The 16,636-nt window shown below is 32.9% G+C and overlaps 1 protein-coding gene across 1 annotated transcript in view; it reads right to left on the bottom strand.

Annotated features, from left to right (window-relative positions):
- LOC137655094 (toll-like receptor Tollo) overlaps nucleotides 1-15,491 on the bottom strand; it is a 57,360-nt gene extending 41,869 nt beyond the window's left edge. Inside the window, exon 1 of the mRNA XM_068388990.1 lies at nucleotides 13,080-15,491. Coding sequence (XP_068245091.1) covers nucleotides 13,080-13,493 — 414 coding nt within the window. The 5' untranslated portion in view covers nucleotides 13,494-15,491. The remainder of the gene's footprint in view (nucleotides 1-13,079) is intronic.
- Between the last annotated feature and the right edge of the window lie 1,145 nt (nucleotides 15,492-16,636).

A 16,636-nucleotide genomic window follows, 5' to 3' on the forward strand; every position in this document is an offset into this window, starting at 1 on the left:
TATAAGCAAGTGTTTGAAAATAGTTGCTCGAATTAACAATTGTTCGAACACAAATATAAACAAGTGTTCGAAAATAGTTGCTCGAATCAACAATTGTTTGAACACAAATATAAACAAGTGTTTGAACACAAATATAAACAAGTGTTCGAAAATGGTTGCTCGAATCAATAATTGTTCGAAGAACTCAGCTATAAATAAGTGTTCGAAAAAGATAGCTAAAAACAGTCTGATAAAAGATAGCTAAAAACAGTCTGATAAAAGATAGCTAAAAACAGTTCGAAAAAGATAGCTATGAACCGTTCTAAAATATTTATTTGATAATCACTACATTTTATATTTGTTATGAGATTAAAAAAAAACTATTAGAGGATATATAAAAAGTATATGAATTTATTTTCCGAATAAAAGTAGGTAAAAAAAAAATAGTTAAATAATATTTCTAAAACAAAATATATGAGAGTCTGCAACCTAAATTATATGAAATGTGATATAAATATTCGATTATATTCCGATACTAATAAAATTTACCTCGGGTTATTATGACTTGTTGGTAGCGTCCTTGCCTGGTGATTGCTAGACTGGGGTTCGAGTCCCGCTCAAACTCGTTAATTTCCTTTGGCCGCTGCAACCTCACCATCCTTGTGAGCTAAGGAGGGGGATAGTTGGGGGAGGCTATAGGTCTATCTGCTGAGTCATCAGCAGCCATTGTCTGTTCATCCTTGGTGCTAGCTTGTATGGAGAGGTCAGTCTCTACGGCATTGTCCTGCCTCATAGGGCAGTGTTACTGTCCCTTGCCTATGCCATTCATGAGCGTCCTTTAAACCTTTAAGTAACTTCACTCCCTGCAGATTTCCGATATATATATATATATATATATATATATATACTTCTCGGTATTAACTTCATACTAAGAACTGCTAAAAATTCCCAATTAGTTGAATGACACTCAGAGACTTCAGGAAAAAATCCTTGGTGCCAACCTTCAATTATGTTATTTGTCATTGGCAAATCCTGTTCGTAATACTAGCTATGCAGGTAATTCTAATAGCCAGGCCTTCTCCATCATGAGGCTCAATACTACACAGTGTTCTAGAAGTTTTATTCCAGCTGTTACCAAGTTGTGGAATGATCTTCCTAACCGGGTAGTTGAATCATATAACTTCAAAAGTTCAAACTTGCAGCAAATGTTTTCATGTTGAACAGGCTGACATAAGTCTTTTTATAGTTTATATGTGACATATCTGTTTTAATGTTTTTAATGTTTTTGAAATATTTTATTTTAATTGTTCATTACTTCTTATATCGAAATATTTGTGTCCTTATTTCCTTTCCTCACTGGGCTATTTTTCCCTGTTGGAGCCCTTGGGCTTATAGCTTCTTGCTTTTCCAACTAGGGTTATTGCTCAGCTAGTAATAATAATACTAATAATAATAATAATAATAATAATAATAGTAATAATATTCTAATGGATCATTAGTTCTCATATGGTCTATTTATTTCCTTATTTCCTTTCCTCACTGGACTATTTTTCCAAGTTGGAGCCCTTTGGCTTATAGCATCTTGCTTTTCCAACTAGGGTTATAGGTCAGCTAGTAGTAATAATAAGAATAATGATAATAACACTAATAATAATAATAATAATAATAACAGTAATAATAGTAGTAGTAGTAATAATAATAATAATAATAATAATAATAATAATAATAGTAATAGTAATAATAACAACAACAATAATAGTAATAATAACAACAACAATAATAATAATAATAATAATAATAATCCACATACGCACATCATGCACACAATAGCACTAAAAAAAGAGAGGAATAATAAGGTAATTCTACCCTCACCACCCCCCTACCCAACCCAGCCACTGAAAATAAGAAGTTCTGAAAGCGCACACATTGTCAGGGAAGACCCCAAGAGGTGGGAAAGGTCACTGGCGGCAAAGGAAGTTGTTGCTGTTTCACTTTCTCTTTTATCTCTTCTTCTTCTTCTTCTTCTTCTTCTTCTTCTTCTTCTCTTGTTAGAGAGAGATAAACTTCTCTCGTCTCGTTTGTGAGTTTCTCGTTGTGTTGCGTTATTTGGTTTGAACTGGTTCGTTTATCTGCCTTTGAGGATTCAGTCATTGTTTTAGGATAGTAAAGAGTATTCGTATTTAAAAGATATGCATATACACGCACATAAACACACACACACATATATACATGAATAAATATATATATATATATATATATATATACATATATATATACATATGTAAATATATATATTTATACATATATATATATACATATATATATATATAGATATACAGTATATATATAAAAAGCTACATGGGCATATATATAATTATATCTATCTCTCTCTCTCTCTCTCTCTCTCTCTCTCTCATATATATATATATATATATATACATATATATACAGTATATATATATATATATATATATAAACAATAAACCGAACACCGTCACTGAGGGGGGGGGGGGAGGAGGGGTTTCCTGAAAAAATCATACCCTCTTGAATGGTGGGAAAAAAAAAAAAAACACCTTTTTGCCCAACATGTCCACAGCTTCGTACGCCGACAGAGAACTCTTGTGATACTCTTAAGCAACGCTTTACGCCCAAACATACATTGCACTGTTGACCTATTGCGACACTTGCAATTCCTGGATATTAAGACCATTCCAGAACGCATTTTCCACGCTTTCTATCCTATACGTTCCAGGCTTTCTTCTCCATCATTCCACAGACACTTCGAAATGATACATTCTTTTTTTCATTATGTTGTCGAACCCATGTCAAAGTTCTCTTTTCTTTTTATTCTTACTCCTCCTCCTCTTCTTCTTCTTCTTCTTCTTCTTCTTCTTTCCCCACAGTTATCTTCAAATATCTTACTCCCTCATTCGTTCCCATACCTTTGTGTAGTCTGTTCATCTTAAAGATATTACAAGTTATATATACATTCTTTTCTCCATTATGTTGTCGAACCCATGGTAAAGTTCTCTTTTCTTTTTATTCTTACTCCTCCTCTTCTTCTTCTTCTTCTCCTTTACCCACAGTTATCTTCAAATATCTCACTCCCTCATTCGTTCCCACACCTTTGTGTAGTCTGTTTATCTTAACATTTACAAATTATACATACTTTTCTCCATCATGTTGTCGAACCTATGTCAGAGTTCTCTTCTTCTTCTTCTTCTTCTTCTTCTATACCCACAGTTATCTTCAAATATCTTACTCGCTCAATCATTCCCACACCGCTGTGCGATCTGTTTATCTTAATACTTCCAACCACTTTCCTTTGTTTGTGCGTTCATCCTCCATTCTTCCCTTTTCACACAGATGAGTTGGTTCAACTGTCTGTCCGGACTTCTATAAAGACAATTCAAGGCTCTTCCATATCTTTTGCAGATTCCCTGCTACCTTTCCTTATATCATTTGTGTGTAACTTTTTCCGCCCATGCTAACATCTAGGTTTTATATTTATTTCTATGTATATACTCTATATATATATATATATATATATAAAATATATATATATATATATATATATAAATATATATATTATATATATGTATATACTGTATTTAAACATATATATATATATATATATATATATAATATATATATATAAACATAAATATATCTATATATATCTATATACATATATATATACTGTAAATATATGTATTCACTGTATATACTGTATATAAATATATATACTGTATATATATGTATATACTGTATATATTGTATATAAATATATATATATATATATATATATACATATATATATATATATATATATATACATACATATATACATATTCTCCAACAAATACTCTATGTATGCGTCTATACATTCAATCGACATCCAGTGCGTGAAGTTAAAAAAAAAAAAAAAAAAAAAAATATCCTGATTTTTTGTACAGCTACGAGATATGTTTTCCTAACGCACTTCATAACAGTCGTAACCTGATCCCAGTCACTTATCCTACGCTAGAGATGAACAGAATGAAAAAAAAAAAAGGAATTAATGAATTGGAAGGAAGTATGAAAATTTCGAAAACCGCTGTAGTTTGTATAGGATCAGTTCTTCGATTTGTGTTTCTAATTGTGAGAACTGTTTTGATGGTGAGGTAATTCTTTTTTTTTGTGGCTCTATTACAGTGAAAGGGATTCAGGTATTTGTTTTCTCGTGTTGCTGTCTTTCATAATGATAATGATAACAATAATAATAATAATAATAATAATAATACTGCTACTACTACTACCAATAATAATAATAATGATACTACTACTACTACTACTACTACTACTACTACTAATAATAATAATAATATTAATAATAATAATAGTGATAATAATAATAAGCGTAATCATAATCCTCATTATTATTATTATTATCATTATTATTATTATTATTATTATTATTATTGTTATTATCAGCCAAGCTACAACCCTAGTTGGAAAAGCAGGATGCTATAAGCCCAGTGGCTCCAAAAGGGAAAAATAGCCCAGTGAGGAAAGGAAGTAAATGAAATACACGAAAATTAAAACAGAATTAAAATGTAGCAAGAATGAGAAACTCAACAGTGAGCTATTTCTAAATAATCGCTAAAAGTATAAACAAGTATTTCATGTTTTTCCTTAGTTACTTTTGCACATATGCGACATAGGAGAGAGAGAGAGAGAGAGAGAGAGAGAGAGAGAGAGAGAGAGAGAGAGAGAGAGAGAGTGTGTGTGTTACAAGGATTTTGAATGTCTCAAACACTTTTAAGTCCATCCGGCGAGACTCCATTTGAACTTTGGTAGAGCGATTTAGTTTAAGCATTTAGAGAGTTCTTATGATTTTGTCTAAGTTATTCTCTAGAGAGAGAGAGAGAGAGAGAGCGAGAGAGAGAGAGAGAGAGAGAGAGAGAGAGAGAGAGAGAGAGAGAGAATACAAGGATTTTGGATGTCTCAAAGACTTTTTAGTCCATCCACGGAGACTCCATTTGCTCTTTGGTAGAGCGATTTAGTTTAAGCATTTAGAGAGTTCTTATGATCTTCTCTAAGTTATTCTTTGGAGAGAGAGAGAGAGAGAGAGAGAGAGAGAGAGAGAGAGAGAGAGTTACAAGGGCTTTGGATGTCTCAAAGACTTTTAGTCCATCCGCGGAGACTCCATTTCCCCTTTGGAAAAAGATTCACTTTAAGCATTTAGAGAATTCTTATGATCTTGTCTTAGTTATTCTTGAGAGAGAGAGAGAGAGAGAGAGAGAGAGAGAGAGAGAGAGAGAGAGAGATCGTGTCTAAATTACTCTTGAGAGAGAGAGAGAGAGAGAGAGAGAGAGAGAGAGAGAGTTCTATTACCATCCTTGTGTTTCGGTATCTATTATCCATTTGGCTCACTGTATCACGGCCCAGTGTTCCGAAATACCTTAAAACACACAATGAGGCCTTTGTCTACGTCTTTCGTTAATACTTGGATACGTACAGTAGTGTCTAACTCTGAATGCTCTGAATAATACTGTAGCATTGTTGTTCTACGTAGCTCTCTCTCTCTCTCTCTCTCTCTCTCTCTCTCTCTCTCTCTCTCTCTCTCTCTCTGTATTGTCAAAGAAAAATTAACCCCTGTCTCCTTTGTTGTTACTCTTTTGCTGATTTCTGGATTTTGATTTTTTGTTTTTGTTTTAAAAGGAATTTGTTCACATCTTATATATATATATATATATATATATATATATATATATATATATATATATTTATATATATACATATATATATGTATATATATACATATATATATATACATATATATATATATATATATATATATATATATATATATATATATATTATATAGATTTTAGTCTTTTCCCTCAAGAGATACAGAAAACGAAGAAAATTTTGCTTTAGAATAATTGGCATCACTAATGCTTCAGCAATTAGGCTAATTAAAATTGCTTGATGAAAATTGCCTTAGAGAAAGATTATGCTTAGAGAGCATAATTATATATGTATATATATATGTATATATATATATATATATATATATATTGTATATATATATATATACATTTATATATATATACTTGTATATATATATATTTGTATAGGTATATATATATATATATATATATATATATATATATGTATATTTATATATATATATTTATATGTATACTTGTGTGTACATATATATATACATATATATATATATATATATATATATGTATATATATATATATATATATATATATATATATATATATATATATACATATATCTGTATATAAAAACAAACTAAGTCGTCACCCTTCTGATACTTTAGTCTTGTGTTTCTTTGGTTTTCAAGATTGCCTTCAAATGCATGAATCTAATTACATCCTGAATATAGAATACTGATGTATTACATTATCATAATTTCGTATTTCATTATGCTGACAAACTTTTCGTAAGTTTACGTGTTTTCTTACACTGACAAACTTCTCTCAAGTTTACGTATCGCCACACAATGATAAACAATTATGTAGTGTTCACATACCCTTACGCTGACAAACATTTCTTAAATGTACATATTCCCTTACGGTGGCATACATTCCCAAACTCTTCGCATTCCCCATAGTGATGTAAACCTTCCCTTGCAATGATAAATTCTTCCTTGAAATGCATATTCCCTTTCAGTAGCATAAAAAAAAAAAAAATACTTATTCTATGAATTCCTAACCTGTAACAAAGACTCAGTTTCAGTCTGAGTCTCACTATATGTGGATAAGATAGGTGATGGAGGAAGGTGGGATTTGGATTTTGGATGGATTGGAGAGGAAAGTGTTAAAATGAAGCATAGCGGGAAGTGAAAAGATTGGGGCAGACCCAATAGCTCTTTTTTTTTTTTTTTTTTTTTTGGTTTATTGTGATTTCTGTTGTCAGTCTCCGAGGGACTTGTGTTTTCATGATTATTCCTTTTCTAGTGTTTATCTATTTATGTTTATTTACCTAATGGACTGGAATGGATCCCGAGCTGGGAACCTGGAAGGCTATTCTGGTAAAACACTTGAACTATGAAATAAAAGTTGGGGAAAGTGTTAAAATGAAGCACAATGGGAGGTAAAAGGATTGGGGCAGACCCAATAGCTTTTTTTTTGTTGGTTTATTGTGATTTCTGTTGTCAGCCTCCGAGGGACTTGTGTTTTCATGATTATTCCTTATCTAGTGTTTATTTATTTATGTTTATGTACCTAATGGACTGGAATGGATCCCGAGCTGGGAACCTGGATGGCTATTCTGGTAAAACACTTGAACTATGGAATAAAAGTTAACAGAAGGGATAGGGCCGAAGATCATGCAGAAATTCTGACTACTGAAGGATGAGAATTAAAAAAAAAAAACTAAATTCTGAATAGATCCCGAAAAAGTGACGTAAAGAAAGGAATATTATATTTTTTGTTTAAGGAATTGAAGGGAAAGATTCTGAAGAACGACATCGATGATTGGATGGTATTTAGACACTTACAAAGAGACAAAAGAAAACGCAGATAATAACGATAGAAAAGACGATGATATAAAAGAGGAAGAGGACTTGGTAGTGAAGCAATACTTGGAAGAAAAAACGTGCATTGCAGAAAACACAAATCTCCTTTGCAAGACGCTTGGGACAACACAGAAAGAGTGGCACTGACGCCAGAAAATGTAAGCGCTGGAATGGTCAGTGTGTAGACTGGAATTTAAAAAAAAGAAAAAAAAAAGTCAGTGTATAGACTGGAATTAAAAAAAAAAGAAAATAAAACATTGCAGTACTGCCGCATCGTTCTGGGAAATCTAAAATGACGTTTGAAATGGAATAAAAAATTTGAGATAGCTTACTAAATGGGAAATGAGGTTTTGAGAGTAATGAGTAGTCGAAGAGAATGAAAATAGAGAGAGTATGTAAATAATACAACAGTTAGATTATTATTATTATTATTATTATCATTAGCTAAGCTACAACCCTAGTTGGAAAAGCAAAATGATATAAACTTAAAAGCTCCAACAGGGAAAAATTACCCAGTGAGGAAAGGAAATAAGGAAATAAATAAAGGATGTAAGAAGTAATGAATAATTAAAATATCTTAAAAACATCAACAACACTAAAACAGATATCTCATAAAACTATAAAAGGACTTACGTCAGCAATGGGAAAAAAATTAAAGGAAGAATGGAAATAACATACAAAGGAAAATCACCGTTTCTTATTTGAATAATGAAATCCACTGTAAAGGTTTAAAGGTTTAAAAAGTCGCTCATGAATGGCAGAGGCGAGGGACAGTGACATTGCCCTAGCAAGCAGGACAATGCCCTAGAGACTGACCATATATGATCAGCGCCCAAGCCCCCTCTCCACCCAAGCTAGATCCAGGGATGACACAACAGATAGACCTATAGGCTCTCCCAAAATCCCTAACCTTAGCTTACAAAGATGGTAAGGTTGCAGACACTAAAGGCACTAACGAGTCCGAGCGGGACTCGAACCCCTCCCCCAGGCAGAGACGTTACCAACCAGACCACAGCAACCCCTAAAAGTATAAGCAACGCGAAGGAAAATATGGAAATCGAATAGTAGAGGAGACGAAGAAGAAAGAAAGAGGAAAAGAGCGATGGGAATCCGGGAATCACACTTGGAATATGGCGTGGGAATGGTGGATAGAAAACCAGACCATCATAAACATGATGAAAAGGGGGAATTATATCGTAAGATAAACGTCAGATGGAAGACGAGGGGATAAAGATATGGAGAGCGAATGGTTTTCTCTTGAAAGATACAGAAGAGAACATTTGGGTGAAATTCTTCTTCTTCTTCTTTCCTTACTGGGCTATTTTCTCTGTTGCAGCCCTCGGGCTTATAGCATTCTGCTTTTCCAACCAGGGTTGTTGCTTAGCAAGTAATAGTGATAATAATAATAATAATAATATTAATAATAATAATAATAATAATAATAATGATAATAATAACAATAAGAATGAAGTTAATTGTTTCCTTATTTCCTTTCCTCACTGGGCTATTTTCCCTGTTGCAGCCCTCGGGCTTATATATAGCATTCTGCTTTTCCAACCAGGGTTGTTGCTTAATAATAATAATAATAATGAAGTTATTTGTTTCCTTATTTTATTTCCTCACTGGGCTATTTTCCCTGTTGCAGCCCTTGGGCTTATAGCATTCTGATTTTCCAACCAGGGTTGTTGCTTAATAATAATAATAATAATGATAATAATAACAATAATAATGAAGTTATTTGTTTCCTTATTTCCTTTCTTCACTGGGCTATTTTCCCTGTTGCAGCCATCGGGCTTATAGCATTCTGCTTTTCCAACCAGGGTTGTTGCTTAATAATAATAATAATAATGATAATAATAATAATGAAGTTATTTGTTTCCTTATTTTATTTCCTCACTAGGCTATTTTCCCTGTTGCAGCCCTTGGGCTTATAGCATTCTGATTTTCCAACCAGGGTTGTTACTTAATAATAATAATAATAATAATAATAATAATAATAATGATAATAATAACAATAATAATGAAGTTATTTGTTTCCTTATTTCCTTTCCTCACTGGGCTATTTTCCCTGTTGCAGCCATCGGGCTTATAGCATTCTGCTTTTCCAACCAGGGTTGCTGCTTAATAATAATAATAATAATAATAATAATAATGATAATAATAATAATAATAATAATAATAACAATAACAATAATAATAATAATGATAATAATAATAATATGATAAAATAATAATAATAATAATAATGATACTAATAATAATAATAATAATAATAATAATAATAATAATAATAATGAAGTTATAAAGCTGTGAAGTATTTTAGTAATTAGAAGATTTATTTTTGAATTGATAATTCTTGTTGTTGTTGTTGTTGTTGTTCTTCTTCTTCTGAAGTTATAAAGCTGAAGTATTTTAGTATTTGGCAGAATTTCTTTTTTTATTTCATCAATTTTCAATTCTTCTTCCTCTTAAGTTATAAAACTGAAGTATTTTAGTATTTGGGAGAATTTTTTTTGGCAAATGATCATCTTTCAATTTTTACTTTTTCAAAATCGTAATAAATGGTGTTGTTATTTGAAAGAAAATAACTTGTAATTATCTACCGAAATCTAGAATATATTATTCATTGATTCATTTACATTTAGGAGTTTTTTTGTGTGTATGAAATGACAACATGAAATAAAATGATGAGAATAAATTGAATCTATATAAAGATAAGCTTATAAAAATAGACCCTTGCATAGATATCATGTTAAAATCGATCAATGGAGGAAATATTCTCAGAAACAAACTGCTTAAATATTTAGGTCTCAATTGGAAGACCGCGTCAAAATTCATGTTTTGTAACTGAATATTTTATACCTGCCATTAGGGAGACACATTATACTGCTAAAAGAATAAGGATAATAATAATAGTATTAATAATAATAATAATAATGATAATAATGATAATAATAATAACAACAACAATAATAATAATATTAATAATAATAATAATAAAAATAATATTAATAATAGCATTATTATTACTACTATTATTATCATTATAATAATGATAATAATAATAATAATAATAATAATAATAATAATAATAATAATAATAATAATAGTAATAATAATCAACATTATTATTATTACTATTATTATTATTATTATTACCAATTTTGCGTCAATAGGTGTAGTTGAAGGAGATGATGATGATGATATTGATGATACTGATGGTGATGGTGATAATGATGGTGATGATGATGATTATTATTATTATCATCATTATTATCATCATCATAATTGGTGAGGCAGAATGCTATAAGCCCAAAGGCTCCAATGGGGAAAATATCTCGGTGAGGGAAAGTAAAGGAACAAATAGAATAGGTTGCCTGAATGTGCCCCTCAAGCATGGAAAATATTAAAAAAAGATTCATTGTATGAAAATTCTACTTCATGAATTGTGGTAAGTTTTTAAACAACTGAATCTGTTTTATGAGATGATGTGAGAACAGACTTGAAGATAGAAGGAAGTTGAATTTCTAACTAGAGCAAATCTTAGGAGCTAAAATTTTGTTATGATTGGCAGATGTTCAAGAACTAGCAGAAGAAGATAGCAGTGAACAAAAGAAAATAGCAATAAACAAAGAGGGATATATAGGAATGTTTGAAAGTATTCATACACTCTTTTGGAATTAGGAATATAGGCTATCTCCCCCCCCCCCCCAAAAAAAAAAAAAACAATTGACGAACAGAAGGAGATAACAGTAAACAAAAGGAAATAAACAAAGATGAATATAAAGGAATGTTTGAAATTATTCCCACACTCTTTTGGAATTAAGAATATGTCTTCGAAAGAAACAGTTGACAATAAGAAAATGGAGTCATATTAAGGGAAAGTCAAAGACGAACCAAAGACGATCCACATAATATAAGTTCTAGATCTCAATGTATCAGCGAATGATCGTATCATCTAACTTCATATCTGTTAGAGTCATTAACACCTGATAGTTAGAATTATAGTTGCATCTTTACTATATGGAATCCCACCGGTGAAAACAGTTCGTTAGTTTCCAGAACATAAGTTGAAAAATAAACTTCTTCAATAGATTGCTTGAAAGGAAGATTCTTTCAAGATTCTTTCTCGAGATGACAACCTTACATAATTATAACCTTCCATTGATTAATGCTATTCCTATAATTCCCTCCAGCTCCTCTCTCTCTCTCTCTCTCTCTCTCTCTCTCTCTCTCTCTCTCTCTCTCTCTCTCATATAATCTGTTCGTCCTGCTTCTAAAACCTATGCTAATTCTATTCCAAATTCCTTTTCTAATTAATTATATTCTCTAACAGCGATGTGGTGGCCGATGTGGTAACGTCCCTGACTGGTGTTCGAGCTACGGATGGGTTTCAGGGATCCTGTAGGTCTATCTGCCGAGTCATTAGTAGCCATTGCCTGGTCATCTTTGGTCCTAGCTTGGGTGGAGAGGAGGCTTGGTCGCTGACATATATATATATATATATATATATATATATATATATATACATATATATATATATGTATAAATACAGTATACTATATACATTATATATACATATATATATATATATATATATATATATATATATATATATATATATATATATATACTTATACATATACATATATATATGCATGTATATATATATATATATATATATATATATATATATATATATATATATATATATATGTATATATATATGTACTGTATATATATATATATATATATATATATATATATATATATATATATATATATATATATATATATGGCCAGTCTCTAGGGCATTGTCCTCCTCAACAGGGCAATGTCACCGTCCCTTGCCTCTGTCATTCATGAGTGGACTTTAAACCTTTAAAACAGACTGCATTGAGAAATTCCCATCTCCTTCAGTGGTAGTGTTAGCCTTTAATATTCCATTCATATCCTCGCTAAGACAACTTAAAGAGATTATTCTCTATCTTTATGGTCGGTAAATATGTTTCCCTTCCCGAGAAGAATTCAGATTAGTAACTCTGGTTGCATTAAATATTTCATGAGCAAAAACAGTGCTCTAACGATTAATTAATAAAGAACTATCCTTAAGGAAACCTATCTAATTATTTAACAGAAACTAACACAAAATGGTAATGATAATGATAACAGTTCGTTTAAGATTAGATAGTTTGCTCAAATAGGTCTATGTCAACAGTATCCTGAAAGCTATAAATCTACAGATAAGTCTTGTGTTTCCTGCTCACAGTTACTTACCTGTTGGTCATCTCTCTCTCTCTCTCTCTCTCTCCTCTCTCTCTCTCACTCTCTCTCTCACGCATACATATAATAGTAATATTTACATTGAAATATTTATCTCCGTTTCACTCTCTCTCTCTCTCTCTCTCTCTCTCTCTTTCTCTCTCTCTCTCTCTCTCTCTCACGCATACATATAATAGTAATATTTACATTAAAATATTTATCTCCGTTTCAGTGGCAAATGAATGAGAAGACACCAAATGTTATTCCTATCTCGTAAATCGAAGATGTGCTCATTCCTTACCTGGAATGTCACTGGAGTAATCCTGCTCTGATAATAAAGCACCTGGCTGCATTCCACCATAAGCGACCGTATGTTCCTGGAATCAGTCCTTCCATGCCAGGCCCTGGGGGGACTGGATGTTTCCAGGTCTTCCCAGTGACCCCGCGTTACTTGGGCGCCCAAGTCGTCGTCCAAGATTCGCACTTGACATTCCAGGACGTCTGTTGATGTCCAGAGGCACGAGGGAGATCCTCTGGAGGAGTCGTTGGCAGGCGCTGGAAGATTACTCATGTAATCTGAGTTGGATGCGGAGGAGCTCGTTGTGGCCCTCGAGGAGGAGGTCGTTTGAGAGGACGACCTCGAGGAGAGCAGGGATAGGAACAGCAGGAGATGGTATAAGAAGGAAGCCTGTTTCCATCGGTACTGAACAGACATGTTTCCCTGAGGTTTCAAAGAGTGCTTGAATTGGGCTTTCCAATAAAAGGACTACATATAATTATCTTTCCTTTCAACAAATACCTCTGTACACTTGAGGTTTCAAGGTGTGATTGAACTTGGCTTTCAAATGAAAGGACTACATATAATTATCTTTCCTTTCAATAAATACCTCTGTACACTTAAGGTTTCAAAGCGTGATTGATTTCGGCTTTCAAATAAAAGGACTACATATAATTATATTTCCTTTCAACAAATACCTCTATACACTTGAGGTTTCGAAGAGTGACTGAATTGGGGTTTCAAATGAAAGGACTACATATAATTATCTTTCCTTTCAATAAATACCTCTGCACACATGAGGTTTCAAAGAGTAATTGAACTTGGCTTTCAAATGAAAGGACTACAAATAATTATCTTTCCTTTCAACAAATACCCCTGTACACTTCTAGATGATTTACGTAAGTGCTCAGTTTAAGAACAGATTCCTTAAAAAAAAAAACAGTTCTCGCCTGGATTTTTTCTTTTTTCTCTACATTCCTCTTTCTCTTTTATTGTTATGGACCTCCCGTATCATATTACATTACGGAAGAGGCGAGATCTAAAGGGGAGAAGTGGGGTGGGGGAGCTTCCTTTTCCCCTCGCAACAAATTCAGGCCTTGTGCTCAATCAACTCAAATGGAAAGCCTAGTCTTTTTGGCGCCCCAGACTCACGCCTCTTGTCTTTTTTTACCCTTTCTCCTTTCCAGTTCCCAGTTTTTCCACCCTTTCCTTTCTCTATTTTTCTTTTATATTTATTCTATTTTTTTTCTTATTCTATTTCTACGCTTCTACATCTTCGTTCTTTTCAAAGGCTCCATACTACATCATGCTCTCATTGTCTCAGCTTCGGTTTCTGTCTTGCAACCGTGGATTTCCCCACTGTCCTTTCCAGTTCTTCCAACTTTTCCTTTCTCTATTTTTCTTTTTTATTTATTCTAATATTTTCTTATTCTATTTCTCATACTTCTACATCTTCATTCTTTTCAAAGGCGTCCTACTATATCCTTTCCAGTTTTTTTCACACTTTCCCGTCTCTATTTTTCTAATTCTTGTAATTTTCTTTTATTCTATTTCTCATACTTCTACATCTTGATTCTTTTCAAAGTCTCCACACTATATCATGCCCTCATTGTCTCAGCTTCGGATTCTGTCTCGCAACCGTGGAAGGAAAGAGTCAAACACTCGTCGTATTTCTTCTAGTAGCTTTCATTTTCGTTCCACATAAATTGCAATTCCTTCGTTGGGGAGCGGGTGTGCGCTCTGCTGGAATCCTCAGCCAAACGCCTTCATAAAGGTTTTTCCTATTTCTTATCTGGAACCCCTTGGCCTTAGCCGACACTAGACAATGCCCCCTTTTTCTTTATTTATGTTAACAGCTAAAAATGACCTACTATATTTCTTTGTGTCATGATAGAAGAATTATAATTTTTCCTTGGCGTTTCAAAGTCTTTCATTTTTCCCATTGCATAAATGGACAACAAATTATGCATGCATCTTTATATATGATTTTATTTTCAAATTCAATGTTATGAATCACTCTAAAGTATGACAGCTAACTTCCTATGAATGGTCGAGACACGTGTTAAAAGATCTAGTTTTCAAAATAATGCACATTTCCAATTTCCTTTATTCAGTCAGTCAGTATTCAGCATTTCTAAACTAAGTTCCATCCTGGACGCTGAATTCAACATCCGTATCACTTCGTCATGACACTGACACGTTTAATACCAATTTCATCTTGTATATTGGTCTCTGACATTCACTTTCATCACAAACTTAATCTTAACTTCCGTGAGCATTTTCATTTCCACAACTCCTTTTGCCTCGAAGAATCCAAAATGCATCAAACTCCCATGAGCACTTTCAATCCTTTAACTTCCTTTGCCTCGAAGAATCCAAATGCATCATTATCCGTCACTGTCACTTATCTGCCATTTCAATCCAAGAAGTTCGTTTAAGAACGCCTTGCCTATAGGAAAACACGGACTCTTGCACTAAGGCAGCCCGTAAGAGAATTAAGTTTGAAAGTAAAAAAAACAAGAAACGGATCTCTTTTTATCTTTGGATATCACAAGAGTGTTATGACATAGTAAAATCTATCATGTGAACTTGCACGGAAAGAATAGGATAAATATTCTCAGAAAGTTATGAAAGTTTAACTGACAAGTTTGTGTACTTTATACTTCCCTCCAGTTGCTCGTTTCTCAATGAGCTCAAGACAGACGTAAAGAGCACTGTTTAATTCACCTTAATTCACAATTAGAAAATTTTTGTACACGTTTGTGTACTTTACACTTCCTTCCAGTTACTCATTTCTCAATGAGCCGAAGATAGACGCGAAGAGCACTGTTTACTTCACCTTAATTCACAATTCGAAAATTTTTCTACACTATGTATTAATTGATGTCACTCTCTGCAATGTTCCCAACTCCACGAGTATCTCCTTTCAGTGTTGCCACACGAAAAGGCTTGTTAAATGAAGACTTCGTGCTGGAGCGGGGTTGTTTGTGACGTCACCCGTCATTATGGCATTAATGGAGCCATTGTCACGATGGTTAAACTCCTCCGCGGATGCCAGGCAAACGACCCGCACTTCTTTTGTTTTTCGCCGAAACAGTCACTCGAACAGTTTATGACTGCCTGATGATGCAATGTGCAAGATCATTCATTCTTTTAGCTGTGCAATTACTTGAGAATTTTCTTTTTTAACTCTCTCTCTTAACTTCTTTATCTATATTTTCCAATCACTCTGTTGGATATTTATCAAGATTTTGTAACTGACGGGTAAAATATTAAGAAAATAATTTTTATAGTAGCGATAGATTATATAATTCTTCTGCTTGCAATATCCTTCAATGAAAATCGTAGGATTGTGTAAATTATCCTTAATAAAACCAGTAAGAGATGTCATTGAAAACAGGGATCAAATTAAATAGTGACTGCGGACGGCCCTTGAACAGACTGGAGCATGGAATCAACGGCACAGCTAACTCCGGACGAAGGACCGCTCGCCACGCTAGCCAGGCACATACTGACTGGAAAGATCGCCTCTTCCAGGGTTTTGGTTTCCGAAAGAAGAGGTAGTTGCCACTTTGTCTGTA

The sequence above is a fragment of the Palaemon carinicauda genome, chromosome 16 (genome assembly GCF_036898095.1).
Source record: "Palaemon carinicauda isolate YSFRI2023 chromosome 16, ASM3689809v2, whole genome shotgun sequence".
Taxonomy (NCBI): domain Eukaryota; kingdom Metazoa; phylum Arthropoda; class Malacostraca; order Decapoda; family Palaemonidae; genus Palaemon; species Palaemon carinicauda.